General features: G+C 37.6%; 5 protein-coding genes, 3 non-coding genes and 2 pseudogenes across 9 annotated transcripts; 9 read left to right on the forward strand and 1 right to left on the reverse strand.

Annotated features, from left to right (window-relative positions):
* Window positions 1-3,130: 3,130 nt before the first annotated feature.
* LOC106409192 lies at window positions 3,131-4,080 on the forward strand. The gene has a single exon (XM_013849865.3). The coding sequence runs from the start codon at window positions 3,540-3,542 to the stop codon at window positions 3,915-3,917; it is 378 nt and encodes a 125-aa protein (XP_013705319.2). The 5' UTR covers window positions 3,131-3,539; the 3' UTR covers window positions 3,918-4,080.
* A 1,031-nt stretch (window positions 4,081-5,111) lies between these two features.
* On the forward strand, window positions 5,112-5,808 carry LOC106407153 (NADH-ubiquinone oxidoreductase 20.9 kDa subunit-like). Its single transcript, XM_013847952.3, has 2 exons — window positions 5,112-5,393; window positions 5,491-5,808. The coding sequence occupies exons 1-2, from the start codon at window positions 5,240-5,242 to the stop codon at window positions 5,658-5,660; spliced, it is 324 nt and encodes a 107-aa protein (XP_013703406.1). The 5' UTR covers window positions 5,112-5,239; the 3' UTR covers window positions 5,661-5,808.
* Window positions 5,809-6,042: 234 nt separating this feature from the next.
* Window positions 6,043-12,604, forward strand: BNAC07G33710D (protein pxr1). The gene is made up of 5 exons (XM_013850653.3): window positions 6,043-7,301; window positions 7,574-7,873; window positions 7,945-8,097; window positions 8,180-8,278; window positions 8,438-12,604. Exons 1-4 carry the CDS (start codon window positions 7,217-7,219, stop codon window positions 8,275-8,277), a joined length of 636 nt encoding a protein of 211 aa, XP_013706107.2. The 5' UTR covers window positions 6,043-7,216; the 3' UTR covers window position 8,278; window positions 8,438-12,604.
* On the forward strand, window positions 9,273-9,346 carry TRNAT-AGU. The gene has a single exon. It is a non-coding gene; the product is annotated as a tRNA-Thr (tRNA).
* Window positions 9,591-9,679, forward strand: LOC125590980 (annotated as a pseudogene).
* LOC125591006 lies at window positions 9,793-9,896 on the forward strand (annotated as a pseudogene).
* Window positions 10,000-10,097, forward strand: LOC125591061. The gene has a single exon (XR_007327044.1). It is a non-coding gene; the product is annotated as a small nucleolar RNA R30/Z108 (small nucleolar RNA).
* On the forward strand, window positions 11,927-12,007 carry TRNAL-CAG. Its single transcript has one exon. It is a non-coding gene; the product is annotated as a tRNA-Leu (tRNA).
* Window positions 12,605-13,115: 511 nt separating the features above from the next.
* Window positions 13,116-17,250, forward strand: LOC106411034 (inositol transporter 4). 2 transcript variants are annotated; one of them, XM_048762881.1, is made up of 3 exons: window positions 13,116-13,339; window positions 13,412-14,009; window positions 15,904-17,250. In XM_048762881.1, exons 2-3 carry the CDS (start codon window positions 13,467-13,469, stop codon window positions 17,095-17,097), a joined length of 1,737 nt encoding a protein of 578 aa, XP_048618838.1. In that variant the 5' UTR covers window positions 13,116-13,339; window positions 13,412-13,466; the 3' UTR covers window positions 17,098-17,250. The 2 variants fall into 2 exon arrangements, with proteins under 2 accessions (XP_048618838.1, XP_048618839.1); XM_048762882.1 differs by having other exon boundaries at window positions 13,182-13,343; window positions 13,414-14,009.
* A 4,093-nt stretch (window positions 17,251-21,343) lies between these two features.
* LOC106410891 (U-box domain-containing protein 4-like) lies at window positions 21,344-23,237 on the reverse strand. Its single transcript, XM_048762883.1, has 2 exons — window positions 21,843-23,237; window positions 21,344-21,759 (listed from the first exon to the last, which is right to left on the reverse strand). The coding sequence occupies exons 1-2, from the start codon at window positions 23,142-23,144 to the stop codon at window positions 21,697-21,699; spliced, it is 1,365 nt and encodes a 454-aa protein (XP_048618840.1). The 5' UTR covers window positions 23,145-23,237; the 3' UTR covers window positions 21,344-21,696.
* Window positions 23,238-24,981: the final 1,744 nt, after the last annotated feature.

Here is a 24,981-nt window from a genome sequence, read left to right on the forward strand (position 1 = left end):
TAAACAAAATTCAAGCCCTTAAAGTGTAAACGTAGGAGTTAACCTTCTTAACAGGCATTGGACTGCTAGCTTAAGATGATGAGGGGATAATCGGCCCATTATACTAAAACCAAACTGTTGTCTCAGAGCAACCTCAACGGTTGAAACCCATGTTAAGGTTCTAAACAATTAAACATAAATACTTTTTTAATGTAATTAGATTAGACAATAAATTTTGAATAAAACTGACCAATAGCTAAACTACAAGTGGGCTTACGTTGGACGTGGCCTTACTATTATAGACTCATAACTATTTGAACATAACTTCTTCTTTTAAAAGTTTGTGTTCAAAAAAAAAAGTTTGTAATATTCAATTTTTTTTTATTATAGTGATCTCAAAGTGAGTCTATAATAAAAAGTTTGTTACGTTGGACGTGGCCTTACTATTATGCACCTCTCAAAGTGAGGCCAAGTCCAAGGTAACAAACTTTTGATTATAGACTTACTTTGAGATCACTATTTGTCCTAAAGGCTTTACTATTATAGATTTATAGCTAAATTTTAAAAGTTTGTGTTCAAAAATAAAAATAAAAAAGATAAGTTAAAAGTGATGTGTCTAGATTGATTTTCATTAAATCTATAAAGGTTATATGCATCTCTCAAAGTGATCTAGGAAGATAATTCTCAAGAGAAATAGCATGTAAAGATGGGAGGACACAGGAAGATATTTAATAGAAATGATAATATGAAAACAGGGATAAGAGTTGTATCAATACGAATAGACGAGTCGTTTGGGCGAGTACAAATTTACTACATGTGGAGCACGAGTCCATGTGGTAAAACAGTTTGAATCATTTGCTGTGTCCATATACATCAAAGACGGAATTGTTAGACCATCTCCGATAGTATACTAAATGTTTCTCTATAATTCTATCATAAAATTGAATTTGCTCTAATGGTTCAGTCCGTAATATTAGAGTTATTCTATAATAGAGTTACTCTATTTTGAAATGAAATATAGAGATAATTTTTGTGTGCTATTGGAGATGCTCTTAGGACAATATACTAAAACTCTTGGTATTGTTTTCTTAATAAGATCTAAACTTTTTAATATTTGAATCTGAAGTATAGACGTGTGTATCTCTCGTTGAATCCTTGAAATATTGATTAATATGCAACTATGTTATGTCTTAGTGTTGAGTGTTACCGTGATTTCAATTAAGCTGGATTTTGTTGTAATTTTGCCTTAATGATTGCTAGTATACGTTTTGTGGAAGTACACGCATTGATTACTTAACCTCGTCAAAAAAAAATTGTGTTAATCATGATATTTTACATGTACTTGCCCATTCATATGATGGGTTATATAATCTTGCTATTATTCCCGAGGAACGGTCCAAGTAATAAATTGAAATGTTGATAAGAGATAACTCATTTAAGTAGCAAAAATGTGAGCCTTGATGGCAAGGACAAGAAAAGAAAGGGTGGTATCCAAAGTTATAATGTCGTCTAAGGGTAAAAATAAACGAGAGCTAAAAGTACAACATGGAGAGTAAAAATATGTTAAAACTTAATTGTAACATATTTCCTTTTACGTTGGAGTGGTTGTAATGGGAGCAGAAGAAGTAGGCACGCGTTGTCTCCAATGTCTCTCAACTAATCTAAAGACATTTTATGTTTTGTCTCATCCGATCCCACTTAATTAATTATAGTTATGTTAACCATCTATCTAATTGGGTTTATCATCACATCAGAGCATTATCGATGAGTTCGCAGGTACCGAAGCAGGAACAATGTAAATCCAAATCCTAAACGTCGTAGCATCTTCAGCTTTGGTGTATGCATGCCATTACATTCCAATTACTTCCCGACAAATACATTTGCTCCCACCACTTTTGATGTGCGCTTTCAGTCTTTACGTACATCCCCATGTCTACGTCTTTCTTTTCAACCCCCGCTCCATCTTCTAGCTAGAGTGTCTCGCTTCTTTTGTTAGAAACTGTTAAAATCAAATAATCCAAGTTAATATAATTAACCAAACGTTTGCCACGGCTCTATAAGGTGGTGGATACTGTATAAGTTTGCCACGGCTCCATACATTTACGTTTTTCTTCGCACATGAAAAATATAGTAATGTACATGCATGTATGTTTTTCATCATGGGAAGGGAGATTATTGATAGCATTTCGATCGAGAGATAAAACGAGAAGATCGAGAGAGAATGTCTTTTGCGTAAAAACGAGTGCTCTTTTCCACAATTTTCAATCAATTAAAATACATATCCTATCTTATGCTGATATTATAAAGCATTTTCAACACTGATATAATCTCATATTTTCATTAAAATTCAATCATACCAAAAAGAAATTCTAAATCAGTTATATTATGATATGTGTAGCTGGGTTTGTCAAAAAAAAAGTTGAATATCTCATTTGAAAGACTCTTTTAACATTTCTACACTCTGTTTCCTTCTTTTCCATTTTTTTCTTCTTTTTATGTTGAATATAAACCTTTTGAAATACTCTCATTCTGGGTGATCTTATTTGTCTTTAATTTCAATATATATAGGCCAACCTTTTATATACTTTTTCCTAATTGCCAAATCATAAGAAGTTAAAACATAAAAGTGGTTTAACTAATTTATAGAAACCATTAACAACTTTTGACACTCTTCTTTAAAGTGTGTTCCCATTAAAATTCTATGCCACTGATATAACTTTAAACTCCACCGAGAAGATTTGATGTGGAGACATAGAAGTGGCTCCATTTCACCATCTCCCAAGACACCAAAATCTCTCCTAAACCCTTTTTGTCACTCCCTTTTCTTATTCGCTTTTCTTCCAATTAATAGTAAAATCTCATTTGAGTTTTCTTGAATATAAGCTTTTTGAACTAGTCTGTATTATTAGTGATTATGCATTCTCATTGCATTAAATAAGCAAGAAGGTTACCCTTGATGCGATATTCAATTCAAGCAATAACAAGACGATTATGTATACAATCAAGCATTAATAAGACAAGTACGTATACAATCCAGATTCGTGGGAAAATAATTAAGTTTCCTTTAGAAAAGGAGCCCTTAGAAGGAGGTAAGTGGGACGCATAATAAAAAGAGGTTTAGAAAAACTCAATAATCATCCAAACAAATCAATCCATGTGCTTCCCTTCAAACATTCTTCTTGTCATTTTCCTCCCAACCATCTTCTATTTTGGCCAACTTTTGCTGCTTTTAAAAAGAAATTCAAATATGCAAGTCTCCACTCACACATAACACATTCTCTTTTTACAATCCTTAGATTGTCCTTTTTGCCTTCTTCCTCTTGTTCTCTTCCAACTTTACTCCTGATTCTCTTCCTTTCGGAATTTCATCGAACTACTCATCAACCCTATATAATTTTTCATTTATTAATTATATTCTCATGCAGATTAAATAATACGAAATTTCTACCTTTTTCCTTCATATATAAATAGACACAACGCACGTAACATGGCCCCAAACCCTATAGCAACACACCCTCCACGACTCGTATCATTACTATTGTTATTATACTTTGCACGTCATGAGTTCGATGGCAAGAGACCAAAATGAACAAATAGTAATCCAGTCTTCTATCGCCTTGCTTCAAGAAAAATTCAGACAACTTCAGAGAGCGCGAGAGTTAAGAGCTGAGCGAGAACTCCTTAACCCTAAACCTAACCACCAAGACACCAACATCTTACAATACTACAGCGAACCCTCGAGTTTTGGTTTCTTCCAGTTTCTACCTCTAAAGTGTCAAACAACCTCGTCGCAGAAGCTCCTCTCCCTCTCCTTATGCCCTCACTCCACCTCTGATCCCATTGAAAAGCCTAGCCTTTGTCATCAGTGGCCAAATAAAGAAGACAAGGTGGTTGGGGTTGATCGATACGACGACGTTGATACGTCTCTACGTCTCTGAACTCATAAAATAGCTCCTTCATCTATTTTGTCTTTTAATTATAAATATGTACGTATAACCTTTTATTTTTGGTTGGTATGTTCCTTTGAGGAGTCTTGTAGGTGGTAATGATATGTATGGTTCAACGGCGATCATATATATAGTATTAATCATTTCGAAGCTATATTTTAAAATATTACGATGATAATTAACGATGGTTGACAAAACTTTTTTAACTATCCACGGACTAACTGAATTAATTAATTAACGATCCACTTATAATTAATAAAATATACATATCCCTGGTAATAATGATATGTATTTTTCAAATGCGATCACATATATAGTAATAATCATTTCGAAGCTATATTTTATATTACGATGATACTTTACGATCTACGAACTCATTGAGTTATTGATCCTTGTTCTGGGATGGGTACCATCAATTGTCAAGTTAATCTACTTATTCGCGTCCTTGCAAATGTTTCGTACACTTCTACTTATATATACTTCCAAGTCCCGCCAAAAAAAGACATCGTAAAGAAGCATACATGTACTTGAAATTCGATTTATGTTGGTCTTCACTTGCACTTGTTCAAACCCTGATATTTTTTCTCAAGAAAATGTACGTTTATATATTTATTTCTTCAAAACTAAGAATTTCTCATACAAGTCAGGACAAAAAAAAATTGTAATCGCAATCAAACTTATTTGCATGTATTTGGGCCAGTACTCTTTTAACTCTTATATTTGTCAGTAATAGTGAGAGACAGCTAGAAACTGAAGTTCCATTCGGTCATAACCAGATTTGAATAAAATATTTTCTGAAAGAAAAATTATATATTCAAACATAATCCATCATTATTATTTGTTGATTATAAACTACACAGCTAAATTTGGTGTTATAGGGATCTTAATACTTGAAAATCATGTTTCAAACAATTTAAAGTTAGGTATTATCCTTGGTTCTAAGTGAGAATGATCATATGTGTAAACTGGTATGGTTGGTCCAATATTAATGAGCCAAATGCTTAATTGAGACTCGTCTGATCTCTAGTTTAGGAACGGTTTAGAGCTTAACTAGTGCATAAGAGAATCTAATTAGTGGTTGAGGTTTAGTAGACGTAATTAAGAAAGCGAGTTATAACAAAGTAACTCTAGCTTCGACGTTCCATCCTTAAATGGGCCAGAGATCCGAGAGCCCAACAAAGAAGTTTGTGGGTCGGAGAGAGCCTCCAAACGAAACAGAGTCTCCCCCTGCTTGTGTTGCAATTGAATTAACCTAAGAGAGAGGAAGATAGATTCACAGTTGGTAGAAGCAGAGATTCGCAGATCGATCGAAGATGAACACTGACATCACTGCCTTGGAGAAGCCCCAGTACCCCGTCGTCGATCGGAACCCTCCATTCACGAAAGTCGTCGGAAACTTCAGCGTCCTCGATTACCTCCGTTTCTCCACCATCACCGGCGTTTCCGTCACCGTCGGCTACCTATCAGGTCCACCTCTCTCTCGAAACTTTTGCATTTCATTGGTTTAATCAATCTTGTTGGAGTGGGCTCCTGATCGGCGTTTCGGATTCGGCGATGTGTTTAGGGATCAAGCCAGGGATCAAGGGACCGTCGATGGTGACGGGAGGACTGATCGGACTCATGGGTGGGTTCATGTACGCTTACCAGAACTCCGCGGGCCGTCTCATGGGCTTTTTCCCTAACGAAGGCGAGGTCGCGGCAAGTCACCAGAAGCGTGGTGGTTCGATCAATTGAATCTAGGGGTTTTCCTGGGTCTCTGTTTGTAATTGGATTTTGATTTTCTTTCTCTGATATTTGTTGCTGTTTTGAGGATACGTTTGCCTCTGTTTGTCTGTTTATGATGACTTATGGGTAATAAAAAAAGACTGAGCTTTCTCGCAAATGTGTGAACGGTTCTGTGATTGTGATGTTGCATTGAGGATTTAGACTATCTGGTAGGATCATGTTTAGTGTAGTTTGTGTAAGTATTGGTTTGCAGAGGGAGGGGGACTGATGAACAAGGGAGCAGCTGCACTCGAGTCTCTCATACTGATTCTGCCTCGGTTCATGGTGTTGGTCCTCACTATCTATCCAGCTTTGCCTAGGAAAGTTAGTCTTGAAATATTCAGTCCCTGCCTTGATTTGAAATCCTTTTTTTTTGGGGGTTTGTGGGTAAGCTAGCTTTCGGCATCTCTGTTTGACATTAAGGTTTGAATTCACTTGCTGTATTGGGGGGTAGTTAGTAGTTGTTTGTGATAAAGATAGTTTGCCTTTATTAGCATTGGCATTGTATTTGGAGTATAAGAAGAGTCCTTGACGCGATTCTTCATATGTGGTTTGTTTAGATTTGGTTAGTTGTTGTGCAGCTTCTGCACACTGCACATGATGTATCGAACGAGTGATATGTGTCCGAGACCTTTCTATGGATAAGCAGAACCTTCTTTTTCCTTCAGTTCTTCTCTCCACCTCCTAGTGCTTGGATTCTTCTTTCATGTCATGACTCGTGTCTCTTTTGTTCAACTTTCTAGACTAGTTACATCAATTTCTCTGGATGTTTATGGTTTTGGGTTTCAATGCGGGTTTTGCGGTGTGCATAAGTGAAATCAAAGTACATTGCAGTCTTAGTACACGACATTATGCTCCAAGTTGTTAAAATGAAAAAGGTGATGGTCATAAAGCCTATGTCCAATATTAACTGTATACTAATATGAAATCAATTAATTTAAATTAAAATATCTAAAAATTCATTAATGAAAATCAGTGAAATTCAAACCCGATTATCAAAATCAGAAAAGACCAAATACTCTATAAGGCCTGCCCTTTATCTTATCTTTTCATATTGCTCTTCGCTAGAGTTTAATGGCCACATCTTCACCATCGTTTTGTACAGTTGATTGGTTACAATGCAGATAATGAATGAGTTCGGTTGTATACTGCATTGTGATTCATTTCGTGGTCTATTAGTCCCTATTGACCTTATATTACGGAAAAGAACGCTATCACTATCTCCTTGGGAATCGAATCCCACTACCTCTCCTCTTGAATATGAATGAGTTCGGTTGTATACTGCATTATTAACACATTTGCCGACGGTAATTTACTTACAAAATAAAACGAAATATTGTATTTTTCATCTTTAAGATATGCTTAAAACACAAATATATATTTTTTCATTAAAAGTAAAATGCTCTTATTAAGAGAAAACCCACTTTATTGTAAAAAAAGTTAAAAAAAAAAAGATCAAACAAGTAAATAAATGGAATGCCGCTATAGGCTATATATATATATAAATAAGCAAATAAAGATGTGATATGGAAAGTATTTGTAGGGGAGAAAGAAACGTTCGTCGAATCCTCCTCCTCCTCTTCATTCCCTTGATCGCCGTCGTATGTTCAGGTCAGTTGTAGAGAATCATTGTCCCTTCGTTTTTTCGTTTCCTATTTTCAATATCGAAATCAGTCACCCTTCGTGTAGTTCTGATCCACTCGAGAGTGCCTGCGTCGTATGCTTTCCGTGTACATGTGTTTTTTGATAGTCTTTGGTTAATAAGATTCGTTTCTTGATTTCGCGAAATCACGTCTCGTCTGTTACGTAACGTGTTCGCCAAGTAGTGATAGCTTAGGGTTTCACATGCAAATGTAATGTTGGATCCGTTGAATTGTGAGCAGCTGCGAGTGATAATAGAATGGAGGAAGAGAGGGATGAATCGAGGAAAAGCAGGAAGGAGAAGGAGATGGAGAGGCGGCGTCTAAGGGATAGAGAGAGGAGACAGTCTATGAGCCAAGATGAGAGGGAAAGGCATTTAGCTCGGCGCCGCAAGAATTATCAGCTACGAAGGCAGAGAGCTGAGGTGAGCCGCATCGGCTCTCAGATCCAAGAACTCACCGGAGAAGGGAGCCAGTTAGCAGTGACATCACCTCCACACTCCGGAGATAGCAGTACTGTCCCGTTGGTTGATTCTGATCAGAGTGAGGCTCTCACAAACAGCATTCAACTAAAGGATATAAAGAATGTAATCATTTGTACGTGGTTAATGTAGGTGTGGGAATAACAGTGGAGGAGTTCGGTAAACTGGTGGGGACGATACGGCTTAGCCGTGTGAAGCATCTGGCAAGGACACTGAGAAAGTGGAGTACTAATGGTGCAGAAGCAAGCAGCAGTAATAGTGGAGGAACTAACGCAATGACAAGACGTAATTAATTAAGCTATAGCTAACTCACATATACTTAAAGAGAGGTTTTGATTAGATGTGTGTGATTTGGTGAAATGAACAGGTGCAATGTCAAGTGGGCTACGTCTGAGTCGAGTGAAACGACTGGTGAGATCAAAGGGACAGCAGGAGGGGTTGTTGTCACAACATTCACCAACATAAGGTTCGTTATATATAACCTGCAAATTATTTAAGAAAGGTTGAGATTGATGATTAACACATTGTGACCTTTTGATTCTCTCATGTAACATTTAGCTCTCTTAAAAAAATCTTCATTCTATATAACTTACTTATCTGCTTTTCTTCTTCTGTGTGTCAACAGGACTCCAGCTTCAGTAGAGTTCACAAACTTGAACGCCGAGCCTCATATGATATATGTTAGCGTGTTTGTAAAAGTCATGAACACATTATGTTTTGGAGACATTTTTTTAAGCTCACCAATTTTGTTTTACAGTACACAAGTGGGAATACATTACATTCTATACAAAAATCTTGTTTTTCGTCGTAGCCGTTTCCTATCCAAACATACATCATTTTGATTGTTAACGCAAAAAGAGAAATTTCGTAACGCAATTTCAAAGCTTATTTCAGTGTTGAATTTTGCAACAAAACAAGTACCACTAATATATCACAATGGACTCGACCAAAAAAAAAAACCCACTGCTAGTAAGTAAAAACAATTTTTGATTTGGTTGTTTATATGTATCTGCATGTGAATTGATATATAAGTTTTCAAATTTGAGAGATACATCATCAAATGAATCCGATGGTTAATATCTTCCAGAACAGCAATCTGTCTTCCCCCAAGGCTTCAAGATAGATATGATTGTTCACTAGCTATGCTATTAATCCTTACATAAAGCAAGGTATGTCTCTGAAATAATTAGAGCTGAAACAAGATCGATCATCATAAAAAGGTTACTATAATACATGAATGTTCAATTTCTGACTGAGATTTGTTTAGAACAAAGCACAACAAATGTTAGGACTGACATTCATAAATCTAACAGTTCTAAATTCAAATGAAACAAGGGAACGAAGAGCATATGTGGAAATCAAAGTTATGGCTTGTTGCACCAAGTCATGTTCTTACTGAACATAATGGCCACCATAGATTCAAAGAAATGTTAAGGGTCTTTAAAAGACACAAACGTCAAGCTTTCATAGCTCAGTTGGTTAGAGCACCCGTTTAGTAAGCGGGAGGTCTTGAGTTCAACTCTCAATGAAAGCAACTTATATTTTTACCCATTTATTTGCTGCATTTTGAATGGGGCCCATTCCTTGTTTTGGGATAGGTAGAGTCTAGGGGCATATTCGGATTATCTGGACTTAGGGCTTCCGCCGTCATCCATATAAATAAAGCTACGCAGAATACAAATTTCGCATCATCTTTCTTTCAACTGTTTATCCATGGACCCTATCTATATTCATTCCTTTTCTCTTTGTATTTTTTTTTTTAAAATAAAAGATTTGTTAGGCAGTGATGAGTAAATCGAGATAGTCATGCACCACTCTGATGATTTTTAGTGCTGAGAATTTCTCTTACCATATTTCTTCTGAGCCTCTCTTTTGTAGATATTTGCTTAACGTTTTTCATCTGTTGATTTGAACATTTGTCATTGTAAATGTTTAGACTTTGAAACTTTTTATGGATAATGAAACCAATTTGCTTGAGAAAAAGGCAGTGATGACTCGGAAATATTCAAGCTCAACAGACCGGAATTAGGCGTTTCTTACCGAGATTCGTTTCTGTGTCGATACTCCCGCTGAACTGAGCCTTCTTCTCTTTATTGGATAAGCTTTTGAATTTGAGTTTTTTTACCAATCACCTACCGCTTTGATTTTTAAACCTTTTTTTTTTAATGCTTGATTAGTTTGGGTTGTGGAGATGACTATGAGGATATAATGCTCCCTCTTCTGAGTTCAGCTGAAGTAACTTGCTGGCAGAATCGAACCTAATATCACTAGCCACCACTGAGTCATCTCCCTTTATTCCCCTTATATATATTGATATTATTTATGGAGCTATAACGGTTCTCTTAAGACCTATGGAATTTTCCAAAATCAAATTCACATTCTTCTGCTAAACCCATAAACTATAACCAATAAATTCTTATCCATCCAAACCAGAACTTGTGTCTGAACGACGGCAGACTATGACTTGAATTTCTCCATCATCACAGGATTCTATGTAGACAGACTGGTATTACAATTCTGTCAGCTAACTTCAAGTTTTTAGACCAAAAAAGAATCACGACAAGGTGACAAACCAATTTATCAAACAGGAAAACAAGTGATACTTCATCCGGATAGAAGTCAACATCCCAGAATAATTTTCCATCTGAAACTTGTCCATGCATGAAACTCATATCCAGACTGATGAGATAGTAATCGCGTTGGTCAACGAACCGGACCTGGTTTGCAGTGTTTCATTGTTCTTTTAATTATTTATTTTAATGAGTTTAGTTGTTAATAATGGAGACTGATTCTTCCTAATGTTTAGGAACTTAATCATCCCACTTTTCCCATTTCATCGTTATATAGGGATCATGATACCACAATTGCTTCTTGTAACTTTTATCTATTTAAATCAATGCAAACAACAAAAAGAGGTAGTCATAACTACCCAAAAGAAAAGCGTGTTCTAATGTGTTCTTAATTTGTTCTTGAACAATTTTTTTTTGATTTGAAAAGAGACCTTAATTGGTATCAAATCACATGTTTCTAGATCAACATTGATATTTCTTGGCAAGTGACCTATCCAGACATCATTGAGGAGTCCACGTAACCACGTGGAAAACTGATCATTTGAGTTTGATAAGGTTTAAAAGTATCAACAACAACTTGACCATGAAAAACTCATTGGGAGACTGTAATCGTAAAAGAACCGTTTGAGCTTGTGATGCAGCGTATCAGTATCATCACCTTCACCGCCACTGTTATGGGTTTTCTTGTTTCAGGCTTTACTTGCGTCTTAAGTTATTAGGTTTTCCTTTTCCTATTAGAACTAGTTAATTGTTAACTTTCCTTTTCAATCTAGGACTAGCTTTATTCGAGTAGTATAAATAGAGGCTTTGGTTTTATGTAAGCACAGACTACTTTTGATTAATAAGATTTACAGATTTGAGTTTTAAAGAGCTTTTAACAAATCACTGCGAAGTGTATTCGCACAATTCGTTCTTGTTTTCGTTAAGACTTCAAGAACACGTTACCGGATTTAAGATAAAAACCCTTGAACTTGAATTCATAGCTTCCGCTCTCTATCAGGTTGTATCCGTTTTTCTTGTAAATATGTGATACTTCCCTTGCATGCATTCCTGCGACAGCATAGTTGTGTGCTCCACCGCCTCCACTCCACCTGTAACCCGCTGCACCGTAATAGCCTTACAGCTTCTTTCAAACTCCTTGTAACACATTACACATACCCTGTAATGTGTTATCCAAGTGATGTTCCTTTCTTTAGCTGATGCTCCACCTGAAAGCTAGAACGTGTTACAGGTGTACAAACTTTGATCTCTTAATTGAAAGCTTCAGACTTTACGACCCTCGTAAGAGATAACTACAGTCAAATTCCTGATGAGTCAACTAACCATGGGATGCCCATCTATGCAAGAAAAGCAAACCTGTAGTTCAACGATTAAGTTCAAGACAAGTCTTCTCTTTGATTATGTTTTGTTTTATGCAAATAATCAGATCACTACTTCACTACATATCTTGTCGCAACAGAGCAACGTGAATCACTTTCACATTGTATTCTATGTTTTAAGTTCTATTGAAATCAATATAAAGGTCTTGGCACAAATTAACAAATGTCAAGATGGCCGAGTTGGTCTAAGGCGCCCGCTTCAGGTGCGGGTCCGAAAGGGCGTGGGTTCAAATCCCACTCTTGACAATATATCCATTTTTCCACCTTTTATTATAAGCAAGTAAATAGTGCTTTGGAACTAAAAGTATTGTTGTTCTGTGGGGTTTGAACCAAACAATATAAAGATATAAATAGTGAAGGTTAGTAACTTAGTATAGTTCTTATTACCAAGATGATGAACGCGTATTATTGTAATAGTGAAGGCTAATTTAGCAGCAGTGAACTCAAATGATACTTTCTGGATAATTGAAATTCAGCGTCTAACTAATGATGTCTCATGTCATTGGCTCCTCGTGCGAAGACATTCGTTTTTTTTTTCCTTCAACTTGAATTTTTAAGAATTGACTTGTGTTGTTAATGTGCCAATAATAGGCAGGTCAAACTATTACAGTTTCTAACTAACACTAGACAGCTTGACGAAAAACAGTTAATTTAACCAAGGGAAATTGAGAAGAAAACACAACCACAAACATGACCATTTTCAGTGAATTGTTCTTATCCCACATGTGCAGCTAAAGTTAATCCTTATTGACTGGATAATTGACCACTTGTTTACCATAAACTGTCTCTTTCTATCTCTAAATTTAGCATTTTCAACCTTAGTGTCTTCTCTATATATACCTCAAGACTTGAGCATTAATTATTTTGTTCGAACACTCACCATCTTTCAGGAGTTTTTTGTATTAAAACAACGACTGAGATTTCGAAGACTCACTGTTATATTGACCAGGTAAATTTCCGCTGCTTTGTAAATCATCTGGCTGATGTAAGTTGAAAAAATAACTTTTTTTACTAATTATACAATAAGTAACTAACTGAGAAGTTTATTCAGAAAAATATCTTGTGCTAATCTCTTGAAACAGAAAGAAATCATGTGATCCAATAATCAATCCACTGCCAAAATAAATTGAGTTGATAACTTTCTAGCAGGGTCAACAAAATATTAACTTTTTTTTCTTTTTTTTGTTTAAACACACAACAAAATATTAACATTTCCAGAAAATGTAACGATAATAAACGTTTTAAAGATTGCACCTTTTTCATTTTTGTCAAGAATCTCGTGAAATTCGGACCCAACTGTCCCAAAATTTATTACACGAGATACATAGTCAAAGGGGATTAGTCTATGTGGGTCCCACTTAATAGAATCTTATCCAATTCATCTCATCTTCTATCTATCCTCTCGTCTTACACAACAACAGTAACATTATTCTTTTCTGTAACTCTCTAGTGCGACTCGACAATTTGTTCAAACTTCAAAGGATGATTTTCGCTTGACGATTTTGATTATATATTGTCCTGATCTTATAATATATTTGAATGGGAAAGGAACAAAATAAAAATCTCAAAAGCTTTAATGTATGGAAAATTCAAGATTCGATATTCGTCTATATCTCTCTATATTATTAACATCTCTAGTATTGGTCGCAGGCATAAGAGAATCGCTTTTTCATTACATTGAGATAAAGCAGAGTTTCAGACAAAGATGGTGGAAGGAGGAATAGCCAAAGCAGACAAAACAGAGTTCACAGAGTGCTGGAGAACAACATGGAAGACGCCTTACATCATGCGTCTCGCCTTCTCCGCCGGAATCGGAGGTCTTCTCTTCGGCTACGACACCGGCGTCATCTCCGGCGCTCTTCTCTTCATCAAAGAGGATTTCGACGAAGTCGACAAGAAAACATGGCTTCAGTCGACGATCGTCAGCATGGCGGTGGCCGGAGCCATCGTCGGAGCAGCCGTCGGAGGCTGGATCAACGATAGGTTCGGCAGGAGGATGTCGATCTTGATCGCCGACGTGCTTTTCCTGATCGGCGCCATCGTCATGGCGTTTGCTCCGGCTCCTTGGGTAATCATCGTCGGGAGAATCTTCGTCGGGTTCGGCGTTGGTATGGCGTCGATGACGTCGCCGCTTTACATATCGGAAGCTTCTCCGGCGAGGATTAGAGGAGCGCTTGTGAGTACCAACGGTCTTCTCATCACCGGTGGACAGTTCTTCTCTTACCTCATCAATCTCGCCTTTGTTCAGGTAAGTAAACATAAGACCACCTCCATCCATCAGATGTTTTAAAAAGGGGTTCTAAAAAAAATAAATCAAAAAAGAAATAAAAACCCAGAACCGGTTCTAAATATGGCATTTACAGAGATGGTTAGAACCCGTTACGTGTCTCATTGATATTGGATAATGCATTTTTTGTCTCTCTCTTCTTTCTCGAGGTTTCCAGCGTGACAACAATAGACAAATCCGTCGTTGATCGGAAGGTGAAAGCTCCGTCACCGTCTCTTCTCCTTCATCTCGTTCTCATGACGCCACCGAGACCACCGTCAGGGAGACAAAGGCCGCTGCGTTATTAATCAGATTCAGAGAGAACAGAAGGTAGCGGCAGTTGGGACACGCTTGAATGGAACAAACTCAATGTAATCCCCCTATTTTCAATTCTCTATCGATTCTTGGGTTTCAAAAGCTTTCTCCTTTCACCCACAATTAGACATACATCACGTGAATTTCGTGTTTCTGGGAATTTTTGAAAAGTTCATATTTTGGGAATTAATTGCTCAAATTCTAATGTTTTTTTTTTCTATTTGGATTTTGATTAAGTCGCAGCACACAGCTTCAGGTTCAAGTTCAACATCTTTCGCTAATTTGAGTTGCTTGCTCGAATCCGAGAGGGTCATCGTTGAGGTATATATATCTATGTCTCTTGAATTGGTCATTGTTACCTTATCTGGCTATTGAAATCCAACATTGGTTTGTTTTTGATAAACTCTATCCCCTCCTTTTTCAAGTATCAGTGTGGCTCATTTGTGCAGCCTCTGATCTTTGTTTCTGGGTTTCTACAGATTCTCTTGGTTTTGAAGATCATTCTTACTCTTTGATGCTTTTACTACACAGAAGCTCATAGGAAATATGGTGGAATTGGAACTCTTCTTGTGATCAAGGTCTGCCATTGAGCATAAGATTAATCTTGCTTTTGTTTCTTGTGTTTTTGTTTAATCAAAGTTTGCTTTCTGTGTTTTGATTTTTCAGGTCTCTCCTGAATCAGCAAAGCCAATTTGGAGAACTGGTGGCAGATCCAGTTACTAATGAGCTGCTTCATTACACCGAGAAACCCGAAACTTTTGTATGTACATATCACTGAGATGACTCAGATTTTTATCATCTCCAAGATTTGATTCTAATGTTTTTCTTTAATCTTGGAAACTCAGGTCAGTGACCGTATTAACTGCTGTGTTTATGTATTTACACCTGACATTTTTACTGCCATAAGACTAAGAGATGTTTCCTCTCAAAGGAAAGACACAGGTAAAAAACAAGTAACAAAGATCTTACAACATAATGTATATGTTTTCTTCTCTTATTAGTATACATATTCAAAAGCCCTCTCATTCTTGTTCCTTTTTCTCTTGTCTTAGCAATTCTGAGACGTGTTTCCAGCTTTGAAGCTCTTCAACCGGCAACAAGGTTTGTCTGTCTGTCTCTTGTCTGCGTGTCTCTTCATACATAACTGAATAGCTTTTTGAACTGAATCATCTTCTTATATGATATGTTTTCACCCTTTAGAAAAAAAAAAAAAAATTTAAGAACCTCTAAGAGGTTCTCCCATTGGACCATGAGAAAATTAATTACACTAACAAAGGTTCTAAACTTTTCAAATCACACAATTAATTATTAAATTATTCATTAGAGCCCATAATAGGCTCTAACCATTGGAGTTGCTCTAAAAGCTTCAAACTTATTATGCATGGTTTAGTTCATTGGCTATTGGTTTATCAGTTTCCGGTTTATTTAAATTACTTCCGGTTATCGTAAAGTGTAACTATATAAACTAATGTAACAAACTTTATTTGATTTAAGTTTATGAATACATTTGATATTTTCATTTTCACTCTGGTTTTGATTTGAAAATGTTATGATTTAACAGACTCCGGGAACATGGAGGTGGATGTTGGGAGTTGCGGGAGTTCCGGCGATAGTTCAGTTTGTGTTGATGCTGTCACTGCCGGAGTCTCCACGGTGGCTATACAGAAAAGACAGAGTTGCGGAGTCGAGAGCGATTCTCGAGAGAATATACCCGGCGGAGGAGGTGGAGGCGGAGATGGAGGCGTTGAGAGAGTCTGTGGAGGCGGACGAGGCCATCATCGGAGATAGTTTTGGCGCCAAACTCAAAGGAGCGTTTGCGAACGCTGTCGTCCGACGTGGACTCGCGGCTGGTGTTACGGTCCAGGTGGCGCAACAGTTTGTGGGGATCAACACGGTGATGTATTACAGTCCCTCCATTGTGCAGTTCGCTGGTTACGCGTCCAACAGTACAGCCATGGCTTTGTCTCTTATAACTTCTGGTCTTAACGCGATTGGTTCGATTGTGAGCATGATGTTTGTGGATCGGTACGGGAGAAGGAAGCTGATGATCATCTCTATGTTTGGGATCATATCGTGTCTTATTATCTTGGCCACGGTGTTCTCACAAGCGGCCATTCATGCGCCCAAGATCGATGCATTGGAGTCAACCACGTTTTCTCCAAACGCTACTTGTCCAGCGTTTGCGCCGCTCGCGACCCCAAACGCTCCTCCCTCGGGTTGGAACTGCATGAAGTGTCTCAGGTCCGAATGTGGGTTCTGCGCCAGCGGAGTACAGCCGTATGCGCCAGGAGCATGCGTGGTGTTATCAGACGACATGAAGGCGACGTGTCACTCAAAGGGAAGAACGTACTTCAAAGATGGGTGTCCTAGCAAGTTTGGATTCTTGGCAATAGTGTTTTTGGGGCTTTACATTGTAGTGTACGCACCAGGTATGGGGACTGTCCCATGGATTGTCAACTCTGAGATCTATCCGCTTAGATATAGAGGTCTTGGAGGAGGAATAGCTGCCGTCTCGAATTGGGTCTCTAATCTGATTGTGAGCGAGAGCTTTCTCTCACTCACACATGCGCTCGGCTCCTCTGGGACTTTCCTTCTCTTTGCTGGCTTCTCAACGGTTGGACTCTTCTTCATTTGGCTGCTCGTGCCTGAGACCAAAGGACTTCAGTTTGAGGAGGTCGAGAAGTTGCTCGAGGCTGGCTACAAACCTAGTCTCTTACGGCGGAGGAACAAGGCCAAAGGTGCTGATACGGCTTAAGATGAAGTCTTAAATTTTTTCTCTTTTCTTATTATTACTACGACCAATTCCAATTTCTTTTGTATGAGTCTCAAGGAATACACTGTATCAAGAACTCTTTAAAACCTCAAAAGAATACGTGATTTAATACAAAACTAGACCTTCGCGCGGATATTTATTTTTAATAATTTATTTGTGTTTCTACTAAATGTTATATTCTTATCACATAGTTTGTTGTTGTAATATAACATGATGAAAAATAACAATTTTAAAAGATTACATAAAATATTTTTTTCTTGTTTTACCGTAAATTGTATCACCAATATTAGATATTATATAAATAAATCCAACATTTATTTAATTAGACTTATGTGTAATATATATAGAAAATATTTTTTGTGAATCAAAAGTACGAAAAAGAGACAAGAATGAGTTAGTATGCTATTAAAAATGATACATTAGTTATAAAATTTGTATAAAAATAAATTAATTGTTCAACTTATTTCAAATTTGTAACATATAACCAATTAAATTTTAAAATTTAAAGAAAATAAAACGAAAAACTCAATTTAATTTATCTGATAAAGACATTAATAATGGACTTTAGTTTCTGTATATTCTATTTAACAATTTTGTAAAACCAATAATTGTTAATGGCACATTAGTTCAAAGCCCATCTATAACTATTTTTTCCGGAAAAGCTAATAACAAAATGTGTCTTGGCAACGTGCTAGCAACCACTTCTATCTCTGTTTTCTTTTTTTATATGTCGGTGAATCCCCTTTGCTATCTCTTTATCTTCTTCGATGAAGTCGATGTTAATCAATATACGAAACAACCATGAAATCCGTTAATCATCTAATCACTGATTATTATAAATTCAATATTGGGCTTTACTTTTTCCAGCCACTCTCCAATAGGAAGGTTACGTTGTGTCCAAAACATGTGAGTTTTTGTGCATGATGCATGTATTTTACCATCCTGAAAATATTTGAAGGCGTATTAGATACCATAATTATGAAAAGCATACAAAAATTAAACGGCCGTAGAACTTATTGTTTCATGAAGACTATTTCAAGTGTCTCGTCAGGGATATAGGGGTTTTGTTTCGGTGAGTGAATGAGTTTAACTTGCACACACCATCTGTTTTTGTAAGGTTTAACCTTGTGAAGCAACGTAAAACTTTTGTTTGTTGACATGGTGGTTTGTCTTTGTGATAGAAGGTGATATTGAAAGGCGTTTGGAAATGAAACTATATATAATGACACACTAAAACCCTTGAACAAGAGAATATCTGCTAACCACGTGAATTAAATTGCACAATATATTGGGTGTATAAAATACTACGGTCAGAAAAAATTTAGGCAATAGTTTGGATTCTAATGATTCACAATATTTGATATAGATATTTGGTGAAATAATTATTTGGTGTAATTGGGCAAAAAAAATCGGATTTTTATTTACATTTAATTCCTATAATTATTGTAGATTGGAGAGCAAGTCCAGGGAGAAAGAGTATTTTTGTTTGAGCGTTGATACATAATTAATGGAATACTTAAAGTATTCTCATTCCCCGATAAAATTATCTTCAAGAACGTAGAGGAGGTAGGATGGTCAGTTGGTCATTATTTCGTTCAAACAAATTAGGTGATTCAGTTTCTATATCTTATAGCGATATCAAATATTTTTTATTGATTACGTATGAATAGACTTAGAAAGATATTATTGTTTTGACTTTGAATTTTTTTTTTTAACAAAAGTAGAACAGTCAAATTGGGGCTAATAATAACAAAACAAATAAGTAAATTGATTTTTGGGGATAATAATAACAAAATATAATAATAAAACAAATAATTTTGTTTATTTAAAAAAGGTAGGTAATTTAGTAAATAGTAAATTGATTTTTGGTCAATACTAACGAAATTAATACAAACTTAAGAATATAGTAATTCAATAATTGGTTTGAATTTTAGTTAAATAAAAAAAAACGTAAACCTTCATTTTTTTTTCTTTTTTTTTCTTAATCTGTCATGTTTGTTTATCTATATTATTAAAAGAAAAACTAATGGTAATTTTCCATTGCTTTGTATACAAGTGGATTAGGTATAGGTGAAGAAGAACAAATATATTTTTTATAGGTTATATTAAAAAAAAACTCGAGGTTATAGTTAATTGATGCCATAATATTACCGTCATTGTTGCCATTTTTCTTGTTAAATTAAAATTAGAAAAATGCATTTATTAATCGGAAAAAGACACCATTAATTTAAGAAAATATTATTTATAATCTCAGTGGCATTTTAGTGTAAATAACTTGCAAAACTAAGAGATAATTTAAATTTGTACAAACTAAAAAATAATTTAAATTTGTACTCTCGTTTTAATAGATCAGATTCTCTGTAATTTGACCTCAATTAACGTCATTTACCAAAAGTGGTTTGCAAAAGCATATCTATACATATAAAGTTGGTTTTTTCTCTTCTTATGACATGTGGAAGGGAGGTTTGTTGACATGTGTCATCATGTTTGTTTTATAATTTTAAATCCTTCTTCATTTAAATTATTGCAATTTGCTCCATCAATTTCCAATTATGTACTACCTAATCTTTCTCATATTTATTGGTCCCTAAAATTCAAGAAATAAATAAAAGAATATAAATATATTTTAAATATTTAATTTATTCACAAATAAAAATAGCATAAACTTTCATCATTTTATTATTTTTGCCAATTTTTATTATTTATTTCACTATTAATATCTTAAGATAATCAAATTAAGAATAAGAAACTAGAGCAACGCAAATAACCAAGAAAGCGGACCAAAGGAAGAATAATAATCGAAATGCCAAAGCCAGAAGCAAGAATATATATGCCTAAAGCACCGAAATCACAACCAGTAGCTAAAAGGTAAGAAACACCTCACAAACTAAACAAGAACATACAAGACGACCATGCAAGTGCAAAACCACAAAGCACTGGATAGAAGGGACCAAAGCTCCAAGAGACTAACTCCACACACCTATACCAAGAAAAATATAGAAAGAAAAGAAACAACTTGAGAAATGGAGAATGAAAGACAAACACTGAGAAATCAGGGACTAAACTTGAGACCAGAAATAACCTTCCAAGCCCACATAGCATACACGAACAAAAACATTATCCAAACCTGAAGTGACAAACACGGTGAAAGGGAGAGCCACCATAGATGCGATGAAAGCTGCAAAGAGATGCGAGAATAGAGAGGGAAAGGGAGACGAAACGAAATCAACAAACTATGGAACCGTCCTCGAGCTATAAAAGAAAGCATATAAATCAGAATACCAAAAATAGATCTTGAAAACCAATACGAACAGAGACACTATTGACGGTAAGCCAACAACGATGAATACAACATCAAAGACGACTAAACTCTGGCCCAACCAAAGAAGCACAGTTCCAAACATCAGCTGAAATCTAAGGAAAAAGAGTACCTGTCATTATTAATTGGAACAGCCTGCAATGCCGTGAGAATCAACCGAACAACTGAAAACTCATAAACCTGATCTACAACAAATACCATATAATCTCACAGGTGAAGAAGACAAGGAAGAACAAGAGAAAGAGGTGAATCTTTTTTCCGGTGATGGTGAGAAGTATCGCACACCAGAAAGTTAACGAAATACATAGACGGTGACAGCTCAAGGTCAAAATATGGGGATATGGCAAAAAACACAGTTATAATTAAAAAAAAATAAAATACAATTTTGATGCTGAAACCGTTAATCTTAGAATCAACAAATGCGTAGATACAAAGTTATTGAAATTAAATATTCTTTTACGTTAGAGGCTCACTTCACTACTAACAAGTACTATACACACAAAAACAAATTATTCAAAAAAACAAACACAAAATATATTAATATATCACCTACTACTATAAAACACACTAAAAATATCAAGTAATGCTCTTAACAAATAAAACCGACAACAAAATTACATTATCCAAAATATCATACTCTTAACAATAATAAAACAATATGCCGCGAGAAATCCCCCTAGTTCTTCTATAAATAAAGCAGCCAACTTTGTGTACCTAAAGTATCAAAGGTAACAATAAAAGTGAAAAAGTTAACTTCCGGGGCAAGCATAAGCATCATTGTCGATGAGGTGGGACAAACTACTGTTTCAACGCTAACCATTACCATTGTAGGAATTATCAGTGGTACCAGATAAGGTGACACACAAACCATCCACCAGATCCACCGTCTCTCCCACATACACACCGTCATTGACCAAGAAATATGTATTAAAATTGCATTGCTCTTCATTGAACAAGCATTTGCCGACGCTACAAGCTATTTGCCTTGAAAACCAGCGTATTCCACCCCTCACACCCAAGTGCTAGACTAGTAATCCAAATAACACTCCTTTAAAACCCTTAAGAACTAGCTTAACATCATGAATACAAAGAAAGATCAAAGTCAGTCACGTTTTCTTGGACTCCTTTGATCCTCTCTTTTTACAGTCGAAACAAAATGCTATACAAAACCACAATAAATACACTCAAGTATATACATACTACTAGACTGATGAAAACCTCTGTTTACATGGTTGCATTCAAAGGAACCATGCAAATGCAGTTCAAGGGCTTGATGAACTTCCCTCCTTCCTTGACTCCCTAAGATAACCCAGAAGTCTTTCTGCCTGCAGAACAGAAAACAATGACAATTCATCAAAAGCTCAAGCTGTTATAAAGCTAGTCAAAAAAAGATAGGTAAAGTTCTTACCTTGCGTTTAGCTCTAACGCTAACGCTGCCGCTCTGGGAGAGACCCACAAGCGGAGGAATCGCACCTTCCCTCACAAGCAACCCACGGTTCCTGACACTATCACCACAAAGCTGCAACAACGTCAACACCGCAAACTCTTTCCCTTTCACCGATCCATCCTCAATAGCCTCCACGAGCGCCGCGATCCCTCCTTCCTCAACAATAGCTTCTTTACCTTCCTCAATCCCCGCCAAGCTGCTCAGAACCACCATCGCCTTCTCCGCCATTCCCGTCCCTTCCTCCCCCACAAGCTCCACCAACGGCTTCACCGCTCCAGCTGCAACCGCTCTCTCTTTATTCTGCTGAAGCGTGCAAAGCTTGTAAAGCGTCGTGAGCGCGTCCTTCTTCCCCCTGCAAGATCCATTCAATATAAGAGAAACAAGCGGCGGAATCGAACCGCACACTCCGATCGAGTTCTTGTTCTCCTCCACGAGGGCCAAGCTGAGCAATGCGCACGCGGCGTTCTGCTTTGAAGTCTCCGTCCCCGTCTTAAGCACCCACACCAACGGCTTGATAGCTCCTCCCGCAACGATAACAGATTTGTTCTGATCGTGAAGAGAGAGGTTCAACAGAGCTGTAACGCCATGCTCCTGCGTCAACGGATCGTTGCAACGAAGAAGCGGAATCAGAGCTTGGATAGCTCCAGACTCCCCAATCAACAAACGGTTATCCGCACGATTCTTCGCCAGTAGCCTCAGCTTCGCGGCCGCGGATCGTTTAATAGCAACGGAAGATGATCGAAGTCCGTCGACGCAGAGCTTCACCGTCGGCTGCAGATCTTCCGGCGAGATACACTCGATGATCTCCGTGGAGAAGCTTTCCCTCTCCAGAAACCCTAGACACGGCTCTGGATCTTGCACTCTCACGTTCTCGTTAACATCCGGCGATGGCAAGCAAGCGAGACGATGAAGCTCACCGGAGATATCGCTGCTACACGCGGAGAAATCGCTAAACGCTTGAGAGATGTCGAGGAAGACTTCATCTATCACTGAGGAAGCTTTTGAATGGGCCGATAAGTTGGTTTTTTTCGAAGCTAGCTCGCCGAGCCTCATGTCGACGACGGAATCGGAAAGGTACTCGTCGCCGACGAATGAGCAGGACTGGTCTCCGCTTTGGTAGAAGTTAGATCTAACCGTTCTCATCGACCGGCCAGTTTGACGGTGTATCCTCTCCGTCGACGAGGAAGGTGAGCCGTAGAAGTTCGTTGTTAATTGGAGGCGGGTTGAGTTTGAATGTGATAACGAATCCTCCACGGAAACCATTTTGTTTTCAGTTTCTCGGAGCTTTCATGGCGAGATTATAGAAGAGGAGGCTTGAGGAAGACGATGAGAAGGCTTTTTAGCTGTTTTAGTATATGGGTGACTCTGAAGTCACGGGACTGTGACGAGTTTTATCATAATGATGACACGTGGAGAGATCTAGAGTTGAATCTGTATTAAATCGACGATTCCCAGGAGCTGCATGTCTGTCTCACCATCCATGTGGCTGTGACTTTTAGGTGAACCAAGGGGGTCCGTTTTAAAGTACATTCTTGCCCTTCAAACAGAGGAGCCGACTCCACAGGATATGTGGGGCCAGTTGATTTTTTGGTAATTTGATGGGGTTGAGTTATGAATGGCTGAGGAATTGATTTTCTAGACCGTTAGATTGTATATCCAACGGTTCGTAAAGCTTTCAAAGAACATCTTGCCGCACGTGCCCAGCTTTAGCTTGTCCACACGTGGCCATGAAAACGGACATAGATACATTCATTCATACATCGTCTTCTTAACATCAAGGAGAAGGAATTTTTTTTTTTTTTTGGGTTCAACGTCAACTTTCATTATCTAAATTGTGAACACGGATTACAACCACACAAGTTTTCAACCCGATGTACAAACGACGCAATCTAGTATCGCCTAAAATCACTGAGTTGGATCCTAAACTACCTGATCAAATCATCGCTGTAACTTTCACCACAACGAACCGAATTCATCTCACAACTCGAGATAAACCGGTTCTTAAACCCTAAGATTAGACCACAAAGACGAACATAGTAATAGCACAAGAAACCCATGACGCTAACCAGCTATCCTTTAGAAACCAACTATTGAGCCCTAATGATTTGCATTCAGTCTGTGTCCCAACAGTGTCAACACCACAGGTGCATCCCGTTCGAACCTCATACCTTCCGGCTATCACTATCCCGCTTCTAAGCCTGAAACCGAACAAGGAAGTCCGGACTGAAAGCGGACCTTGGTGACTGCAACCGGAATGCGCCCTACCAAATCGTAGCTAGCAGAGGTGCAGAGTCAGACCATCGGCTCGACCTCGAGACCGTCGCCGGCGTTGGGAAGTCGATCTCCGCCGCACTAAACCCGCAAGAGCTCTTCTCCGGTTGACTACTCCGTTGTCGAAGCACCTTGCAGCACGTCGTCTCTCCGAGAACCGAAGAGCCAAGCCTATGTTCACCACCCGTTGAGCCACTCCTCCACCGTCTCACCGCCATAGGGGAGAGTAGATCCGGTCTTGAGGAGTCGTCTGGTCGCGTCACGCGCCGTCGCCGCGACGGTAGAACCGTAGATCTCGAAAAGGAGAAAACTGGATCTGACGGGACCGTCGGTCCTAAAAGCCGACTTCCACCTCTGACGTTCTTCCTTGGGCCTCGTCGTTTCTCCATAAGAAGCCGGGACCATTTCCGTCGACTAAAAGTAGTCTCCGGAGGTCAACGACAACACAGAGATTCAAACATATCGGCTTAGATTGAACAGAGAGAGAGGAAGCAAAGAGAAAACGAGATTAAGAGAGGAAGAGGTGTGCCTCCGACGCCAACGACGGATCGATGTCGGAGCTAGGGTTTATGCTGTCGGCGTCCGCAAGATTCGCGAGAGAGAGAGTAGTTTGGTCTTCACCTTCATGGAGAAGGAATTTTAATTTTGCACGAGGCAATATTTCTCAAACTTGTACATGAAAATATCAATTTCCTTTTCCAACAATTAGATCTGAAAATGTCTAAATTACTAAAAAAAAATTAATCTATCTGACTTTACAATAGAATAAACAAGAGAGCATGGGATAATCGATCATCCGTTTAATCACCATCCTCGTAAAAACAATAAG

Source organism: Brassica napus, chromosome C7 (assembly GCF_020379485.1).
Source record: "Brassica napus cultivar Da-Ae chromosome C7, Da-Ae, whole genome shotgun sequence".
NCBI lineage: Eukaryota > Viridiplantae > Streptophyta > Magnoliopsida > Brassicales > Brassicaceae > Brassica > Brassica napus.

Bases quoted from the DNA above. Each gene is read 5' to 3' on its own strand.
- LOC106409192 (XM_013849865.3), top strand. From the start codon at position 3,540: ATGAGTTCGATGGCAAGAGACCAAAATGAACAAATAGTAATCCAGTCT.
- LOC106407153 (XM_013847952.3), top strand. From the start codon at position 5,240: ATGAACACTGACATCACTGCCTTGGAGAAGCCCCAGTACCCCGTCGTC. The intron at 5,394-5,490 runs GTCCACCTCTCT...CGATGTGTTTAG, and splicing joins CACCGTCGGCTACCTATCAG to GGATCAAGCCAGGGATCAAG.
- BNAC07G33710D (XM_013850653.3), top strand. From the start codon at position 7,217: ATGGAAAGTATTTGTAGGGGAGAAAGAAACGTTCGTCGAATCCTCCTC. The intron at 7,874-7,944 runs GTGAGGCTCTCA...TGGTTAATGTAG, and splicing joins GTTGGTTGATTCTGATCAGA to GTGTGGGAATAACAGTGGAG. The intron at 8,098-8,179 runs GTAATTAATTAA...TGAAATGAACAG, and splicing joins AACTAACGCAATGACAAGAC to GTGCAATGTCAAGTGGGCTA.
- LOC106411034 (XM_048762881.1), top strand. From the start codon at position 13,467: ATGGTGGAAGGAGGAATAGCCAAAGCAGACAAAACAGAGTTCACAGAG. The intron at 14,010-15,903 runs GTAAGTAAACAT...ATGATTTAACAG, and splicing joins TCAATCTCGCCTTTGTTCAG to ACTCCGGGAACATGGAGGTG.
- LOC106410891 (XM_048762883.1), bottom strand. From the start codon at position 23,144: ATGGTTTCCGTGGAGGATTCGTTATCACATTCAAACTCAACCCGCCTC. The intron at 21,760-21,842 runs GTAAGAACTTTA...TCTGTTCTGCAG, and splicing joins GCGTTAGAGCTAAACGCAAG to GCAGAAAGACTTCTGGGTTA.